The sequence below is a fragment of the Eucalyptus grandis genome, chromosome 3, assembly GCF_016545825.1.
Source record: "Eucalyptus grandis isolate ANBG69807.140 chromosome 3, ASM1654582v1, whole genome shotgun sequence".
In the NCBI taxonomy this organism is placed as follows: Eukaryota; Viridiplantae; Streptophyta; class Magnoliopsida; order Myrtales; family Myrtaceae; genus Eucalyptus; species Eucalyptus grandis.
This window is the reverse complement of record NC_052614.1, coordinates 22455725-22476294: the sequence shown is the minus strand read 5'-3', so window position 1 is coordinate 22476294 and position 20570 is coordinate 22455725. Positions and strand designations below refer to the sequence as shown.

Below are 20570 nucleotides of genomic sequence, written 5' to 3'. Positions count from 1 at the left end.
TAAGGATAGGTAAACCGGTCTTAATATCCATTTTTTTGAAACAGTTTTAGGAGACCTGGTATTAGTCGAAATTATGACTTTGGAGGAATTAGTAGACCTAGCACATAACGATAGCCAGTCAGTCAGTGCAAACGGTAGCCCTCAACTCTCTCAACATGTTAGTATCGCATTAGGTCTATCCTCTGGAGGAATTAAGAGCGGTGCACTCGTATAGTCGACTGAACAGTCTTATATCAGCTGCATTGCTCTCCTATATATTTTGCTTTGATACTAAAAGCCCGAAACTTTCTTCTGAATAATGAATGCTCTTCGTTATCCTTGACTTCCAGATGCCTTTGCAGCTCAATCTGTTCTATTGGCCATGCACCCGAGCCACACAGCATAATCGTCACTTGTAAATCAGTAATTTGGTCAACCAAACCTACCCAAAATATCATGTTAGCAAGTGTTCTTCTCTATGGGTGCTTCAACCTAAAAGTAAAAGTAATTTACAAGGAAACGCGACGGATATAGACATGGAAATGGGAGGTGTGCATTTCGGTGCTTCAGGAGAAAATACTGATAAAAACAACAGATGTCAAAACAAATGAAAATGAACCTTCAAAGGGCAACGGTCTGTATACAGCCACTTTGTGAAGATCCGTTCATCGTGAACATTTTACTAGCAAGTAAAAGGAATCGAAGGTATGAATGAGGACTGTTCTAGTTTGAGACAATCAGACAATTACAAGAAGGGGAAATTTTACATGTATGATCACATTTGAATATTTAATTTCCATCCATTTTCCTCTGGAAAGTCGACTTATCCTGGTTAGGAGATTCCGGCGGAACTCTGCTGAGAAGCCATACTAGAAGCACGCCGATAAGAGCGCCAGAGAGATGCGCTATGTGATTAATACTCTGTAAGGCATAATTTCCTTGCAGAGAGGCTGAAAACCCTGCCGAAGCTTGAGCTGCTTCCATCACCTATCAAGGACACGGGGATAGCATAAACATGGACTGAAATTACACAAGAAACTCTTTTTCAACTTACCAGTCTTCTCGAGTGCTCAAAATATGACTGGAAGAATGAATGCTTACCCTCTTTATAACAAACTGGCCCAATATGAGCACTTCAAGGATCTTCCTCCAGTCCCATGACATCTTCAATAAAAAAAAACTGAGGGTTAAAAATTTCCACAAGGGATAAATTGCTGATCAGCTCATGATTCTATGGCTCACCTTCACAAGCACACTAATGGCAAATAATCCAAAAACAGCACCTGAGGCTCCAACAGAAACTGAATTTCTTGGTAAAAGAAGCCATGAGACAAGGTTTGCTCCAGCCCCAGTTAGAATGTAGGAAAACCATAAAGCGAAATTTCCTTCCTCTTCCTCAACAAGTTTACCTAACCACAGATAAAGAGTAGAGTCATATTTCAGCATTAATCCAAGCCAGGAATCCATGCCAATATGCAACTTAAGACCTTACCAAATATGTACAAGAAGAAGAGGTTGCTTGAGAGATGGTTCCTGAGGAAGACACAAGGGACTGTGATCAGACTTACAAATTCACAAGGTGACTACTGTAAGTGGAACTTGTCATGATAGCCTCACCAATCGGCATGGCAGAATGTTGCTGTCACAAACTGGTACCAAGTAGGCCGATTGTGGTACAAGTAGAGACTTTTGATTCCCCAGACCTAAAAAAAGCAAAGAGAAGGTACATAAAACAGTTTATCAATCTGCCTGCACCCTATGTAATGTGCTGATAAGGGATGGAATAGAGTCCTCTTAAAACAGAACGGTGATCTTCAATATCAACCGAGACCCCGCATCCATATTTCTTATGGCACAACCAAACAGGACATGCAACACACCCGAATAGGATCCCCTCCTGAAAGTTCCAACCTTCATCATCTGACTCACGTGTTAGACTTCCAAGCTCTAGAGATTTCATCATGTGCAACCACAGAGCAACTTAAGCTCCGATACACAGGTAGACAACCTTTTATCTTCTCATTTAGGATTACATTTCCATAACCATACCAAATGCTGAGACCAGAGAAGTGTCCCTAAGGCCTAAGATGCTTTCGCAATCTCCAAGATTAGCTTCTGATAGACCTACTCCAGCTTCCAAGAACTCCGTAGTTCTCAGTCAGAGCTGCAGCAATTGCCCTGAGACTTGAAGCACTTCCCTAACGTGTAATTTGCAGACACAACATCGCAAACTCCACCCTTTTCGACTCGCCACTCGACGACGAGGATTCACAATCGGTAGCAACATTAAACAAGTCGGAATCAAAGCCGGTACCATTATACTTCGCAAACGAGATAACCCAATTATTTCAGTACCTGAAACAAGTGATCCGCTACGTAAATTCCAAGGTTCAAGAGTATAATCCAGAAAATCCCATTCGCGCGCTTCACCGGCCTCTGCTCCGGCTTCTCGAGCTCGAGCTGCGGTATCAAATCTAACGAACACACGATTAGTCTTCTTCCACACGCCTCCCTTCCAATTCCACAATTTCGCTCCACATCGAAAGTTCATTACAGAAGCATCAGCAGACAAAAAAAAAACAAAAATTTAGTCGGATGGCCGCAATGCAACAGCAGGCACGCCAGCTGCTCGCGGGAAGTCCGCACAGAACGCGACTCCAACCCAAACCCACCATTCCCGCGCAAATTTCGAGGTCAAGGAAGTCGAGATTACCCGAGCCGCTCATTCGACACGGCGGCCGGCGCCGCGGATCGGAGACCGGACGGAGGAGGACGACGCGGAGCCTCTCGGGACGGGCGGCGGCGGGGGCGGCGGGGAAGGCGGCGGAAGAGCTCGAGAGAGGCCGGACGCGAAGCCCCGGAGTGGGAGCTCGCGACGGAGACGGCGGCGCGAGCGCCGGCGAACGTTGCTGCCCGAGCTGAAACCGGAGCTGGAGCTGAAGCTTCGCCATCGCCGTCGTTTCGGCGACGGGAAAGGAGAGGACGAGGAAGAAAAGCGCGAGTCGCGGTTTTTTTTTTTGGTGCACGCGCCCCGCGCTGCTGGAGTAATTTTCGTTCTCGCCCCGGATTTTGACTGTTATTCGGAATTTTGGCCCCGAACTTTTTCAATTTGGCCAAAAAAAGGTCCCGAGGCTTTAGAGCTCTGGAGGAACGATGGTCGGAGCTAGCGATAGGAATGTGATGTTACAGCTTTATTTCAAGAATTTTACGGGAGGGACTGCGAAAAATGAAATAATCACAGTTTTCGAGATTTCACGGGGCACATTGTGAAAAAAATGAAAAAAGTCGGGCAATCCATAATAAGTATCACAATCTGGAGGGGAGAAAGTGCAATTCGGCCCCACAACGCACGTCAAAGTGGCGTCATGGTTCTTTCTACCTGCTTTTGGAACCATCTCTCTCTTTCTAATCTTATCGATTCGTAGCCATTTGGAATTTGATTTCTATTGAGTATTGATAAAAGATGCAATTATTTTTTTGTCACCTACTCTATTTCTACTTTACACACTCACTCTCAGATTTTTACTGCTTTTGCTCGTGGGAATCGAAACTTACTCCTGAAACTTACGCGCCCCCACCCCATCTTCTCCTGAGAAAGTTTTGAACCCCTCACCTCCCCCTTCCATGTTGGAAGGGTAGCCGGGCGAATCCCAATGGTTAATAAAAGATGCAATTCATTCCCAGCATTTTAGGTATTTGCTTGAGTGATAATGTGTGCGAGTCCATATTATCACGATAGTACATTCTCTAAATGTCGCTTTGGAAATACCGACCGTGCGTGCCAATGTGCGTGCCATCGGAGGACCATCGAAATTAAACTCTGTTGGGATGAACCGAGTGCGCAAAACGTGCCAAACACCCTACCGTCAGAACAAAAGAAGTCTTTCGGATGGGAAATTGCAAAATAAATTGCATTGACAACGGAAAAAAAAATGGACGAAGCCAAATCATTTTGGATTGTGCCACATTGAGATTCCTTGGGGGCCTCCATTACTTGGTAGCCCGCCCATCAAGATAAATCGGGCCGACCCGATTGACCTCTTCGGGCCTCCTTGCTTATTATCCGGCTGGTTTAATATGCAAATTACAGTGCTCCAGAGCTCTTGTTTCGTGAAAAATTCATAATCGATAAAACAATTTTTTTCAAAACAATTGCTCATATTCCTTATAAAAATGACCGGACGAGAAATTTTTTATTATCTAAAAAGATACATTTTGCATTGGTTAATTATCTTAAGAGATGCGAGTGATCATTTTTAGTAAAAAAAATTCAAAATATTCATTTTTTGTGAAACCAACGAAACAGGATAAGTCCACGTGGTTAGTAAAAAAAAATTTCATTATTGAGAACAACCATCTAAATGTTTTCATAGATGTGAAAATATTTTTGGTCTATTAATTTTTCTAAGAGGAAAAAGCAATCGTTTTTAGGAAAAAAATTGCGAATTATTTATTTTCCATGAAATGAACGGTGTTAGAGTAAGCACAAATTAGATGATATTCTATAATTTTGAATATCAAGAATACACCAAAATGAGAAAAGACTCACTTGGGTTTGCAATCTTGAAATCAAATGACTGTATGTGAAGGCTGCTACAATCCTCTTGTGCACTCATTTCGCTGGTTCTAATTAAAATGATACATGATCATGGGCCACAAATGATAATGGGCCTGGCCCATCACAATAGCACTTGAGTGGCCCACAGCTTGTCTATGCTCGTTCGCCAATTAGGACCGTTTATATAGTAAAACACATCGATGAGGTGGAAGTCTAGCGACAATTCACCACGTGTCCTTTTTAAAGTGGTGTGATGGCATCAAAATTAGGTGACATAAATAAAAGCGCACGTGGTTAATTTCACTGGCTTTTCAAGCTCTAGAAACCTTGGAAGTCTAATCCACAAATTTATTTAGCATATGTCGGAACTACACAAAAAAAATTTATATTTCCAAAACTATAGCATGATCGATGCCATCAGCTTATTTAATTATTAAGTTTTGCAATGTTCCCTTTAATTTATATAATTTTCTATAATCGTATAAGAATAAATTAACAAGCTTCAATTGGTGAATGTCTCTTATCTAATTTTCTTCCAAAATATATCTCGGTTCTTAAATTAATTGGAAATTTTCAGAAAAATGTTATTTCAATTTATCCTGTCCTTATCTCTATCTACTTCATTGGTCCAATACATCTGAACCCACTTTCTTTCAACTATGGCTAAAGGAGAGCTGCCATCTCAAGAGGGCTACAAAAAATTGGAGAATATTCAATAAATTCCCTAAAGTAGATCCTGCATTATAAAAAGAGATGGTTCGACGCAACTACTCTTGGGAAAAAAATTAAAAAAAGAAGAAGAAGAGTACATTAAAGAACAATCATTAGCAATAAGACAAACCCTAATCACCTTTGATTAATGTAAGCCAACCCTTTTAAGAATCATAGCTGTCTGGATCTGCGGGCAGGCAGCACATCATCATTGAATCCAATGGCAACTTTAATAACTCATTTTTTTTATCCCCACATGGCATTAAAAAAATAAATATTATAAAAGTTATGCTGATCTCGAGCTGCATTAGATTACACGTCGATCCTTGAGATAATACAGAGTTTTGTTAGGTAAGATTAGGTTACTTATTGGTCCAGAATTGATTAATTAATGAAAAGAAAGAATACTGAAACGAAAGATGTCTTTTGCATGTGGACCGGCGGATCAGCGTGGGGACCAAGAATCTCGGTTCCTCGCCGGCCGGCCACACATGCCATTTGCATCGATGGAACGGGAAAGCTGGTTCGATCCACGCCTTTATCCTGGGATTTGACCAGTGATTTTCTCACGGGCTCTCTCCACCACATTGTTATTGTCTCTATTATTAACGATGATCTCTTTGCTTTCTGTCCATGCTGTAATATGTAATAAAGAAAATAATGCAGATAATTTATAAATTTTGATCAGATGTGTAATATGATCTATAAACTTGATCAATAAACTTTGGTCCGACGTATAAATTATTCCCTAAAATTTTAATCTATTTAATGTGATCCATAAATTTATAATACTTATTGATACTTATTCAATTTAGTCATCGAATCATATAAAATGTCCAAACATTGTTTTTTTGGTAAAAGGTAAGAATAAAATGTCCAATGGAAAGAAAAAAAAAAAAATGTCCAATATTATTCCTAAACTTGAATTAATGGAAAGAAAACATTTAATATATATGGACTAAATTGAATGTGCGTTGAAGCTTTATGGATCATATTGAACAAACTAAAAGTTCAAAACTATACTACATATTGAGTTAAGACTTATGTACCACGTTAAACAAATTAAAGTTTGATAACAACATCACACATTAGACTAACGTTTAGAGATCATTTACGTCATCATTCCTTTTTAATAATCATTGAGACGGGATATCACTAGAGCCAATTCCAAAAGCACTGTATTAACTGAAACCTTAATCGATGATCATGAGGAGCAGTTTGGCGGCAAATCTCGACTGGTTTATCAGAACTTCGTTTCGGGTGTGAATCACCGATTGAAAAGCATATTTAATTTGTGCCACCACGAGCCTATTTTAGGCAGGTAATCATCAATGGCCTACCTTTCTTCTCGCTGACCAAAAAAAGAAAAAAGAAAAAGAAAAGACCTACCTTTCTCCCCTTTTCTTTTCTTTTCCAGAAATCTCGACACACTTCTTTTTTTTGGCCAAAAGTGCTTGCCCCACCTTCCGTCCACCCTTTTTCTTATACTTTTTATAGGGAAATTTTGACATACTAAGGTCTAGTTTTCTAGAATAAGTTCAATAATATCATAGGAACTAGCTTTAGGTGTCTCTATGGTTACCAAATTTTCTACAATAAATCTTAGGATTATAGTAATTAAATTTTCCCATTAATATGCACTAGTTGAGTGATTTATGATCTTATTGATAAATCAAAATAGGTCGCGTTCCTTCATTATTGTTGATCAAGTGAGTGGGTTCCAATAAATAACTGCCATAACCTATCACTCGATACATATTAATTGATGCTAACTAGTCATTTCATTTTTATTGATACCTTTTCCGCCATTTTAGACTTTCATCGATATGGTGTTGTTTAATAAATGTACAAGTAAGGTGGTTTTGTTTTTCTGTTTTTTTTTTTCTATTTTGATTTTGGTGAATAATGGAGAGCTAGGTTTAGATCATCACTTTGCTCTATTTGGGAAGATGGCGGAGTCAGAGGATGCATGATGAAATCGAACATTTTCTACATTGGACCATCTAATTTTTTTTCGTTCTTTATAAAGGAGTCGCTTTTTCTCTACTGGTTACAGTTTACTTGCCCTTCCGAGGCAACGCTTTTTCCTCTTTAACGAAGTTGCTTTCCAAGAAAATAATCAGAAAACTTTGTAACAATGTAAAGTCAATTCTCCAAAATTCTCCCAAAGGCATGTCAATCATTAAAAAACTTTTCCTGACTTTTTAATATTCTTTCATAATATGGTTGTTGAGGACATTTAAAGAGCCGACTGAAAATGGATTTAGAATATTGAAATCCAGCTAGAATCGATCGTGCCCATTTAAAAACAAGTGGTCAACCCATTTATATTTAGACACGCGAAGACCTCACATCCTCTCTCACTGTAGTCATCTTCCTCATCACATGCACGACTAAAAAGCTATCGATTATTCATGCCAAATTCAATCAATTCCGTTCCCCACAATTTGACTAATATCGCAATTCACGCAATGTAGCTGATCCTCAATTTTGATCGAGGTCCTCTTAAATTCATTTGCTGCTGATGATATGTAAATGTGGGCGTTTGACAATTCTTTGGAGATTGATGGATGAATCGTTGTCCTAATCTCCAATCTTGGAATTGCTTGTACTTTGTTTGTACACGACGATTATTACTTGCATGATCGAGTCATTCAAAATGTATATTTTTTTCCCTTCTCTGCCTTGGCCAATGTAACATCTTCGTTCTTTTGGCTTGCATGATCAAGTGTGCTTTTTCGTTTTCTTTGATCAGATTGATGATGTGGTGATGGCTTGTTGATGTGGGTATATCAAAAGAATTAGGTTAAATTGGTTAGACAATTGTCGAGGTGGCCGCGCATGGTGAAGTCGTAGAGGGTGGTGAGAGTGTCCATTGATGGATGGAGTGGGAGACAATGATTGAGAATGGGTATGTAGTGTATAAAGAACCAATTTATACGTAACACAAATCTAAAGTTCAAATCCATTTCATGATTTATGGATGGCTCGGGCTGGACTTTCACTATCCACCTTCATGCCCTTGTCCACCTAACTCCTAAGCTCCCTCACTAACTCCTGCTTCATGAAGTCATCATTCTTCAAAGGCAACCATATAAAGAGAAAATAATGCTAAAAATGAATCGAGACGAGTCGGTGTGGATGGGATTTGGTATGACTCGAGAATTTGCATTGTAAATAAATAGGTCAAAACGAGTTAAATGAGTCGATTTAAGCTCAATTATTTATAATCCGATCCAAACTCAATCAAACCTACCCATTTGATGGGCTTACCTGAGATTAACAATTGTTTCCTTTGGCAAGAAAGGGAAAGGGTCACACACGAGTAATATTGATGAATGGACTAACGTAAATGCATGATATGTTGTTGGTAGATAAATTTTCGTTATAACTCTTCCAAGGTAAAGTGTTGTCCTCCAATAAATGGTGTGTCGCTATTTATAGAGAGAGGGGGAGGTAAGGTAAGAGGAGGATATCGGCGGATGGTGTTCCGCCACGTGTCAAGGAAAACATGGGTTGATATCAATCCCACCTGAAAAATGCTATGGATACATTAGATTCGACCTTTCTTAACAAGCCCCACTCCGAATTTATCATGACAAAGCTCTCTAAATCATTCTAACTGATAAGGATACCTTGGTGTCCTGCTATTAATCCAGAATTAAATCTATATAGGCCGCATATGGGCCTAATTCCTTTTCAAGTGAATTTAGAAAAAGAAAACACAACAAATTATTATAATGACTTTTTCATAATTGTAATGATAAAGAGAGAGAGAGAGAGTTGATAGCACCGCCCACAGTGACCGCAATGACTAAAACTTTACTCTCCCGTCTGAGGGGAGGGGTTCAAAATCTGCATTCACATTGCGCGACTTACCTACGGCTGGGTCGTGGTTGTGGCTCAGTTCGTTTCGAATTTACGCCGTCGACAGCTAGTTGTATGTGATTTCCGGTCACTAAAAAAAAAGGGTTGATTACCAAAATGACAAGAGATTTGAAAACTATTCATGCGTAGGATTCCCCAAAAACCGACGCTCATCCCCAACGATCAGCCCGCCGAATCAGCAGCATCTTCCTATTTTTAATCCATAGGCAAGCTGTCGTAAGCTGCCAGTGTCGTGGGAAATACAATCATTAATCATCATCACTTATCACGACATTTGCTCTCTGTCCTATCACGTGGGCCCTCACGTGTCCTGGCGGCTCGCGGTCCATTCCCACCTCCCACGCACTTCTTCTGCCCGCGTAAGAACGAGAGCTTATCAACTTGTCTATTTTTCTTTCCCGACAAAAAAAACAGCGTAAGTGCCAAAATTTAATACGGAAGGATAATTAAATACCCAAAAGTTACCAAATGTACATTTAAATATTATCTTTTCTTTTAGAAAATTGAGATACTTGAATATTAAGGTCGGCAACCTTGATCAGAAATTCTACGTGGTAATTTTTTAATAATATAACTCGCATACATGACTCGTCGAAAATTGAATCATAAAAAAAATCAAAACGACGTTATTTTTTCTTTTTAAAAGTTCTAATATAAATATTAATTAAATTAAATTATTTATTTTTAAAAAGGAGGAGATGAATATTGTAGAAGGCGAGGGCCAAGACCTCGTCGCCTCCTCTCCATCCTCACCGAGAAGGGTCAATGGGGCCGCCAAGCCATAGTCAGGGGCTAACGACCCTACTTGACTGACGGCGAGGACCTGTAAACCTGTAGATCTAGGGTGAAGGGCCCTAACGGGCGGCGGCCCTTGGCCTGGCTAGCCAAAGACTAGCAACCCGCACCGAATTTAGTGGATAACTATGACCCAAGGGCTTGCTCAACCACACCATTGGTCGGTCAAGGCTTGGTAACCTCGGCTGACCCTTCCTCACTGTCGTTGGCCTTCCCCCAATGACAACGAGGAGCCAAAGGCAAGAGCTCTGCCTTCACCTTCTACAAATTTCATCTTCTTCCTTTTTTTCTTTTTTATAAATAATTTAGTTTTAAATTTAATTTGATTAATATTGTTAAATTAATATTTCGAGTTTAAATTCGAATAACGATTTTTTAAATAGAATTTGTTGAGAAAGATTTCTTCAAACTGATCATAAGTCGGATGAGACCTAAGTAGGTCTTTAAACTGCCTCACCTTGAATGGGTTTCCCAAGGTGCCTCTCCCCCACTTGGGTGGGAGTTGGAACACGGGATACTACCCCCATTGGGCTCTCCGGCCACGGCGCCTCTGGCGCCGAGATCCTGCCTGGAGAGAGATCCCTGTCATCTCTTAGCATACTAGGCTGATAAACCCTCAATGAAGGGTTCGAAAGGGGATGCCATCCCCTTTCAGGTGGCCGACCGGCCAGCTCGTCAGACTTTGTTTTGGACGTTAAAAAAAAAAAAGAGAGAGAAGTTGATCTGCCACTACAAGACAAAAGATGAAAAAAATATAAAATAAAAGAAAAAGTGAGGATTTCACTTTTACCTGCAAAAGAATCTAGTTCACATTAAAGTTAAAAGTTGCCAGCCTGAGGGCAGTCCCTAGGGGATTTAACCCGTGGGGAAGTGGGAAAGGCTGACACCCAGGAAAGACTAGGTAGAGCCAGGGTAGAGGCTTGAAAAAGATTTCTCCCCCAGTGGTGCTTTGCCAGACTCCGAAAGGAGCAGGACACCAGACCTGATGGCCGCGATGCCGACCCGGCGGTCCATGCGAAAGCATTCCCCGGAAGGTACAGCCAGAGGTGGGCTTAAGTCAAATTTTTTACCTTGGACACACATATAAAAAGCAAAACGTGTTCTTTCTTTCAGGAGAGTTGCAAAGAAGGTCGAGGAGCGCCGCACGTCAGAAGAAAAAGGAGCCCTATAAAGCGATAGAAGCTGCACGCGAGGAAGCCACCGTGCACACAAAAGACAAAGGTGTTGAGTTTCTTCTTGGACATACATGGAGCGCTTGAGCGCTAAAAAAAAAAAAAGTTTTGTACTGTAAGTTTACATTATTCATTTATAAATATTTTGGATTTGAGATTAAATCTAGATGTAAGAAATACTCGAACGTACAAGCAATTATAAATTCTGATCCTCCAATTATAATGGATTATTTATTGCTGGATCTTCTCATTGATGTAGATACCAATATTGGAACCGAGCTATGTAAATCTCTAGTATATTATTGTTCGTTTATTTCTTTAATAATTTCATATTGACATAAATTATAAGATTTTGTCATTTGCACGTATTATATTTCAACAAATGTTCATATTAAAACGATGTTGTTTTGGTTTATCTAGCCATACCAGCATGAAAAATGATGTTGTTTTCAACTTATTTAGCCATGTTGGCATGCAAAACAACATTGTTCATCCACTTGTCTAGCTAGAAAAACATTACAGCAGCATTTTGGTCGGATTTTATTGCCATTGATACTTAATTGATATATTTTGTTTCAATTTTGATACTTAAATGTACTTTTTATACTTTTTGGGACTTAAAGTATCCCTATGCTAAATTTTGACACTCCAATTAGTCCAGAAGGGGTAGTTTTGTCCTTTTGGTCTTGTCTTCAAAGTCATTCCCATTATATGAATTTACAACACGTTAATAACATAATCTAACACATTAACAAGGGCTCGTCTCACGTGGATATTATAAGATCCGATGGTCCAAATTGAGTTTAGCATGTATACTTGCTTTATAGAATATTTGCTTCCGAGTCCCGGACTAGTAAAATTTAGACCCGTAAGATTGTAGGGGTTTGGATTGGAACGTTTCATCACCGACGTTAAGGTGAATAATAAATTTCACAATTTATGTGGTTCGGATGCTTCGTGGAGTGGACCACGAGCGATTTTTCTCCGATTATCGTGACCATCTTGAAAGGATCAACACGAATTTCGCTTTTCCAGGCGCTCCATGCCCTGCCGATTTGGGGACCTCCTCCTCCTTTTTTATCCTTTGTTTTGTGCATTAATGGTGTCGGGGACGGACGAGAGTTTAGCCATTGAGCGATCGCGACCCCGAAGCCGACCAAAAGGGAAAAAGAAAAAGAAAAAGAGTCGAGGCCATTGGGCTGGTGATGAAAGGATCGTCCACATCTTGTAGGATCGTGACCTGGATTAATGTCGTGACAAGCTTCTGAACCACTCACATTGAGTTATTTAATTGCGGCATCCCTGGTATCTCGTGTGAATTATAAAAAGGCTTTCCAACTATTGGCATCTGAGCGAGGCTACCATCGTGATTCTTCAATATCAAAATTTCAAACCACAAAAAAATAAAATAATATGAGTTACTATAACGATAAATCTTAAATTGATAGATTTATAATAAATTTATTAAAAAATATTTTTTCATAAAAATCATAAATTGGTATACCCGTAATAAATTTTCACAAAACTATTTTTTTATCATCAAAAACTTTAAATTAATATATTTGTAATAAATTACTATTTATTAGTTTTTTTTCTCCGTTAAATGTCACGCGTCATTCAATTTAATAATTTGACAATAAAATTAAATAAAAATTAACGAAAAATAAATTTATTATAAATATATTAATTTAAGATTTTTGATAGTATGAATGTGTTTCGATTCATTGTCTCGTGGGATTGATCATGCCTTCTTTTCTTCTTGACCCACGCGGGAGCGGCATCGAAGTCGGCATCACGTGCGGAAACTGAACTCCAACGCCTCATTGATTGAAATGCGGACAAAGCTAATTACTGAACGTTGACCTTCGACTTTTCGAAACAGCGGAACTGAGCGGCGGCCATTGTTGACCTCCGAAATTCCCAGGAAGCATCGCCTCGTCCCAACCTCGTTGGCCGAGAAAACGCTAAAGGCCGAAAGCCGTTAAGAGATGAAGACAGCCCTCAATTCGACAATAGCAAAAACCCTCTGCGCCAAGAGGAGGATGGGAGGGAAGAGGAAGAAGCAAGACGAACCTCGCCGTCCATGGGAGGAAACACTCGTGGCAATCGGCTCGATCAGTACCCTAAACTGGTCCATCTGTCAACGATATAGGATATATGCTTAACTTGGATGAATCCCAGATCACGACACCCTAGCGTCCTTGTATGTGCTCGTGCAATTTATTGGGGGAAAATTTACCAAAGCATGTATAAATTAATTGTATTTGTATCAATTCAATCATAAATTTGTACCTATAGTAATTCAGTTTTAAGCATTTCAATTATGCTAATTAAGTTATAAATCTTTTGTTACATTGTCAATTTAATCTTAAATCTTTTAACGATTTGTTAATTTAGTTCATTTAGCTAATTTTAGTTGAAAGTCGCCAACATGGCTATTCAATCGACGCCAATCGTTTTAGGTGCCGTGGTTAATGCCGAAGTAGATGATTTTTATAATATTTTAAAAAAATTGTAATTTTTTTCCTTTCCCTTTTTTATTCGTTTCTCTCATCTTTTTTCCTTTTTTCCCTCTGCCACTTGCCGTCTCGCATGCTGGCCGTGCCACCTAACATGATTGGCACTAAATGGATCGCTACGTTGGTCATTTCCAATCAAAATTAGCTGAATTGATTAAATTCACAAATTATAAAAAAAAAAATTAGGATTAAAAATTAGCAAATTGTCAAAATGTTTAAGACTTAATTAGTACAATTAAAAGATTTATAACTAAATTGAAAAATTGTCAAAATTTTTAGGACTAAGTTGGCCAAATTGAAAGGTTTATTACCGAATGAGCACAAATATAACGGGTGTGAGATTTTTTTAGTAATTTTACCAAAATTATTGGGAATTAATTACATGTGCTTAAACTATGTTATGTTGTGGATACATGTTGCATAAAAGGAGCCTAAAGATTATGGATGTTGATTCAAACAAAATCTGCAAATCTACTAGTATGGACGTGGTTCAGTAGTGGTGCTCAAATTGCCTGCATATATATGTAAATTTCGTGTAGTCTTTCACAGCCAATTACACCATCATATTATATTATATTACATCCTAAGGTCACGAATATGGCTTCCAGAAGAGTTTGTTTATTCAGAAGCGTTCTTTGCCCGGGTTCTCTTTGCTTTACAGGTAAGCTTGAGTTTCATAAGCTTTCACCGGGTAATTGATGTGAGGGGGAAAAAAACAGAGATGACCCGATGATGAACAAGAAGAAAGAGAATTTTAGAATTCAAATGCAAAAGTTACCTTCACAGCCCTCAATCTTTGGGCAAATTTTATGGAAGGGTCGGTGATTTGAAAAATACCTGTAGCACATGTCCAAAACATGACAAGATGATTTAATCGTGCAATTTTTCTATTCTGATAGGACTAATGGCTATTAGTCCTAACAAGATACTAAAATGGCACAATAAAATCATCTCATCGTATTTTGGTAATTTGTTTGAATGAAAATTTCGGAACACATTAAATTGGTTTAGTTTTTCTAGTCACTAAATATTCAAGGTTGCAAATTAATATTTGCAATTGGATTTTAAAAATGTCGAAAAAAAAAAAACTTTTTGGAAAGCCGTGTTCGTGACCTTCTATGATAGCATAATTGGTTGTGGATCACACAAAATTTCTACATATGTAGGCAATTCGAGGATCACTATGACAACCATGTTATATGGAAATTGAGCCACGTCTTATAGAATTTTCGAGGATCTTGTGTCGATTAACATCCAAAAATGATTTAGAGTCTTTTTTTATTGAAAAATGTATCCACGGTATAGGATAATTTAAGCACGTGTAATTAATTCCCAATAGATCGCCTCTGATTATATAGATTTTTCTAGTCATTGGGAAAGTTTTCAACTAGATTCCACTTTCATTTACTTGGAAACGCATCTGATGTGATATATAAGGGGAGATGTATTCTAATGGCTCAATTTCTATAGACCATCAGGCGGGTGCAATTTTTTTTTTCTTTTTTTGGGTGGGAGTAGTTGAGAAATTTCGCAAATCATTTGTAGCTAATATATAAAAGGGAAAATGCGAGAAACGTATTTTGATGGAGAAAATAAAAATTAAATATGATTTCTTGTATTTTTCTCTTTGATTATAATAATCAAATAATAACTTAAAGGCTTAATTCGCATAACGGTCTTTGAATTACTATCAAAATAATAGCATGTGAATTACAAATTCTTGAAAATGTGGATCTTATAATAATTTATAATAATTTATTTTTTATTTTTTAATCCAAAATAGATTATTATTCTTAAAGTATATTAATGACGGTTATATAAGCATTTCCCATCAATTAATAAGCTAAATTCATGAATTTTTCTCTAATCAAAATATTTTTTCAATGCTTAAAATTAATTGAATATTTTCAAAAATATATTATTTCAATATATCTTTATCCTTATCCACATCTTCATCTACTTTATTGGTCCGATAACCAACTTTCTTCGAAAAGGGCTAATGAAACGAAAGTATATTCAATAATTCACTAAAGCAGATCCTGCATGATAAAAAAGAGATGGCGTGTCGCAACTGGTTTGGGTAGAAAAAGTACATTAAAGTTTGGTTGTTTCGTGTAAAAGAGAATTTTCCTCATTTTTCGGTAGTTAATTCGCTTAATAAAATGAATCATTTAAAAAAATTCCTATAAAAATTTAAATTCACAAAAAATAATTTTCTTTTATAACTAGATATGGATGATTCGATCCGAAATTTTACACTTGAGCACGAAAACTCTATCGTTGATTCCTAGGATTCAAGACCAAGTTTCCGGTACCTGGGCCCGAGTCCATCGAGGTTGAGCCCAAGACCCCAATGCTCGGGCTTGGCCCTCGTATCCTTGGTGTCCATACCCGATGCTTTGACACCCAAGCTTAAGGGTGTGTATGTCGGATTGCCCAAACCAAGAATCGCTCCGACTGAACCAAATCGATTGGTGTGATTTGATTCCCCAAAGCATCGGTCCAGTCCTCAATTTTATAAAATTTCGTGATCAATTCCCGGTTATGAAAGGAACTAGACCAGATCGGACTGGTGGATTTGATCGATTCTTTTTAAAAAAGTAACAATAAACCCTAAAATAGGTGGGATTGGACCGAACCAATTGGTCCTCAATTTGATTGACTCTAATAATTTTTAATTTTTTTTTTTTGGCTAAGTAATCAGTTTTATGAGATCGGACTGAACCAATTGGTCTAATCCTTGATCCCAAAAATTGGGCACCGGTCCTCTCGGTCCAATTCCCGATATTTAGGTGGGATTGGACTAGACCGGGAATTAAAACATCCCAACCCAAGCTTGAGTCCATAAAAGCCATGTTGAGATCCTTAGCATTCAAGCTCTTGTCTTGACACTTAGGCTTGGGCCAACAAAAGCCATGCATAGGTCCTTGACGCTTAGACCTGAATTCTTGATTAATGAAATTGAATGTCGAAAAGGTAAAAGAAAAAAATAATACATAAAAATACAAAAACAATTAGAAAATATGATTTTTTGATAATTTTTCTTATCATATTTTCCTTACTAAATAACAGGGAATTATTTCCAAATCTTTTTCAAGTTTTAGCCAAGCATTAGAAAATAAGTTCATTTTCCTAAAAATGTTTTCTAAAAATGGTACATTTATGAATAAGTTTAAAAATATTTTTCTAAATGTGATCATTTATATCACTTTTAATAATTTATTAATAATTTTTTATTATCGATAATAATTCATATCTAAACATAAGTTTGGTAAAAAAAAAAAAAGACTATTTAAAGAAAAATATTTTTTAAATTTATGAGTCTAAAAGAACATTGACCCGAGCACCACATTAATTAGCAGTACGACAAATTAGTACAAGCCGACCTTTTAAGAATCAAAACTGTCTGGATCAGGCAGGCAGCCACCATCGTTGAATTCAAATAGCGACTGTAATTACTCGTTTCTTTTATTCTCACTTGGCATAAGAAAAATGTTATATATTATAAAATCATGCTCATCTCGAGCCGCATTCCACGTCGATTCTCGAGGGGAAAAAATAGTTTGTTAGGCATGTTTAAAATGATTGATTGATTTATTTATGCTAAGCATGTTAAGCTGATTGAATTAAAAAAATAATAATAATTTCGTCCGTTGCATATGGAGGTTGGTGGAGATGTAGATACCCAGGGGACCAAGAATATATGTTCATTGCCTGCCACCCCCACATGCAATTCTCATCATTATCGTGGGATTTTTGACCCGCGATTTTCTCATCGACTCTTTATCAATCACTAATTTTTGTTATTATCTCAATAATTAACGATAATCTCTTCCTTTCTGTCTATGCATTACTAATATCTAATAATCATGGAGACCGAATATTGCTTGCACCACTTTCAAAGCACTATACTAACCGAAACCCTATTCACCCTTTTTCATAAATCTTGACTCACTTTTTTCCTTGGCCACCTTCCACCACCCTTTTCTCATTTTTTTACGGGGAAAATTTTGGAAAATACTTTTTTTTTCCCATCTTAGATTAAAGCGATATAAATTATTATTATTAGAGCAATATTTTTCCCACCATTTATCTTCGACGAAATAAATACGCATTTAGTAAAATTTACTCATTGATAGGTTAGATTATTTTTCTCTTTGCCATCAAGACTTTCTCGTTTTCTATTAGTACATCCAATCTACCACATGATATATATATATATATAGGGAGAGAGATGTGATTAAGAAAACGACAAGAGATTTGAAGACTATTAAAGCATAGGATTCCAAAAAATCCGACTCCCATCCTCACGATCATCCTGCCAGGTCAGCATCTTCCTATCCTATTTTCTCCTAATGCGCAGGTAGCTGTCTGTCTTAGTCGTCATCGCAAGACACGACATGCTCTGCGCCGTCACGTGGGGTCCCACGTGCCCTCGGTGGGTCGCGTCGGCCCCACTTGCCTCTTCTGCTCGCATAAGGGCGCGGGCTTATCATTTTCTTTTTCTCTATTCTGAAGTGCGCCCTCGTCCTTTTGCTCATGTCTTCAACAAATTATTATTTAAATAAGAGTCAATATAAAGAAAAACTTTTAACTAATACATTTTACTATAAATTTATCATAAATTAATTTTTTGATCACGAAAAACTCTAAATTGATATACGTATAATAAATTTACTAAAAATTAATTTTTTGACCATTAGAAACTATAAATTTATATATTTGTGATAAATTTACTATTCATTAGTTTCGTCAAATTGGATTAATATTACGAAAAATCACAAATTAGTAACGGAATATAAAATCCAAAACCGGTACACTCGTTAACTACCACATGTTCTCTAACTCGGCAATTTGACATTAAAATTTAAGAGAAATTAATGGAGGATAAAATTGTTATGGGTATACTAATTTAGGAGTTAGTTTAAAGTAAATGACACCAATTTAAAGTTTTTCATGGTATTAATCCTAATTAACTAACAATACGTGGATAACTGAATCCAACACATTAAAAGTGATGTATCTCATGTGGATATCATTAGATCCGATGGTCTAAATCGAGTTCAACATATATATTTTATTTATAGAACATTTCCTCCCGAGCCCTCGGACTCTTAAAATTTATGCCCCTAGATTGTAGCTGTGTACTAAATCATGCAGCATAGGGTTCGGGTCGCGACATTTGGTTGCCAAACTCAAAAGTGAAATTCACAATTGATGTGGTTCAAATGCTTCGTGGACCACGAGCGATTTTTCTCCGATCGCCGGGGAGCATTTTGAGGTGGCGAACATGAATTTCGCTTTTCAGGCACTCCACACCCTGCCAATTTGGGGACCCCCTTTCCTTTGTCCTGCGCATTATGGCGTGGGGGGATGAACCAGAGCTCGGGTTTCAAGTGATCGCGACACCAAAGCCAACCCCCCCAAAAAAAAAAAAAAAAAAAGCCGAGGCCATCATGCTGGTGATAATAAGATTGTCACATTTTCACGGGATCACGATTTGGATTAACCTCGTGTCAAGCTTATGAAATGCTCGCATTGGGATATTTAATTTTGGCGTAACCTAATACCTAGTGTGAAATATATATAAACGCTTTCCAATTGCCTGCATTTCAATGAGACTAATGACATAAATGATCAATAAACTTTAGTTCAATGTGCAATATAGTTATCGAACTTTTAATTTATTCAATGCAACTTTTGAACTTTAGCTTAACATTTTATGTGGTCTCAAAACTTTTAATTTATTTATCGCGATTCATAAATTTTTAGTATATGTTCAAATTTAATATAAAAAAATCAATATTTTCATTTAATTAATTGAAGATCTTAGATTATATTAAATATTTTCAACTATATCGTGTGCATAGTTTATATTGAACAAATTAAAATCTTTAGAACCACTTTAAATATTAAGCTAAAATTCAAATATTATATTGGATAAATTAAAATTTTTAAAAATTTACATTATCCATCGAATTAAAGTTGAGAGATTATTTGTGTAATTATCACTATTAATAATATTAATCGAGACGAAGAAGAGAAATAGACACGTGCCTCAGTTTCGTTAGTCTCGAGGGGGCTTAATCAACCCTGTCGACTCGACCCACGTGGAAGCGGCATCGGGAGCCGGCGGCACGTGCGGGAATTGAAACGTGGACGCCGTCTCATTTATTGATATGCGGACGGACAGCGTGATTACCATTAATTCCGCAGTTCATTGTTGACCTGAGAATTCTAAAGCCACCTCCATGATGGAGACATTTCAAAACTTTTTTTTTTTTTTTACTTTTTGGTCGCATTTCAAAACTTTATTTGATTCATGAAAAATAATTTACTGAGACTAATTATTTATATTATTTATAAAAATAAATGATTTTTATCATCCATGGACATATATAGATATTAATTATTATTGATAATGAATTTTTCATTAATCAATTATTTCAAATTATATATATATGATCGATTTTAAAAAATATCTATAAAAGCATTCATTTTTATGAAACAAACAAACTTAATACAATATTTTTTGGCTAATAAAAACTAAAACCTCGAATTATTATAAATATATATCTGTACCATATTTATTTTAAATTAATTTTTACTTCACATAAATTTTGAATTAATACACTTGATGCCACATTTATCCCGAGCTAATTTTAATCTTGCAAAAGAATCCCAAATCACAAAAATCTTAGATTGAGAAATCGATTAAAATATGTTAATTTTGCCTTAAGAGATTCCTCAAATTTTTCAAAAATTTGCTAAAAATTCTTATTCTTTTTACCATGAATCTTTATGACTTCTTTCTTCGGTCTAGAGGAATTTTTGGGATTTCGAACGTACGTATCTGTTTTCATAGAGAAAAAGAAAAATAAGATTAACTTCTCCATCTGAAGATAACAGCTTGCACAAAAAAAATTACGCAGACCGTATAAATTAATT

The 20570-nt window shown here is 37.0% G+C and overlaps 1 protein-coding gene across 1 annotated transcript; it reads right to left on the bottom strand.

Moving 5' to 3' along the window:
* Positions 1-575: 575 nt before the first annotated feature.
* LOC104436942 (rhomboid-like protein 11, chloroplastic) lies at positions 576-2945 on the bottom strand. Its single transcript, XM_010049797.3, has 7 exons — positions 2693-2945; positions 2335-2453; positions 1597-1682; positions 1472-1512; positions 1222-1388; positions 1081-1143; positions 576-966 (listed from the first exon to the last, which is right to left on the bottom strand). Exons 1-7 carry the CDS (start codon positions 2928-2930, stop codon positions 769-771), a joined length of 912 nt encoding a protein of 303 aa, XP_010048099.2. The 5' UTR covers positions 2931-2945; the 3' UTR covers positions 576-768.
* Between the last annotated feature and the right edge of the window lie 17625 nt (positions 2946-20570).

Bases quoted from the DNA above. Each gene is read 5' to 3' on its own strand.
- LOC104436942 (XM_010049797.3), bottom strand. From the start codon at position 2,930: ATGGCGAAGCTTCAGCTCCAGCTCCGGTTTCAGCTCGGGCAGCAACGT. The intron at 1,389-1,471 runs GTAAGGTCTTAA...ATCTGTGGTTAG, and splicing joins CTTCTTCTTGTACATATTTG to GTAAACTTGTTGAGGAAGAG. The intron at 1,144-1,221 runs GTGAGCCATAGA...TTTTTATTGAAG, and splicing joins CCATTAGTGTGCTTGTGAAG to ATGTCATGGGACTGGAGGAA.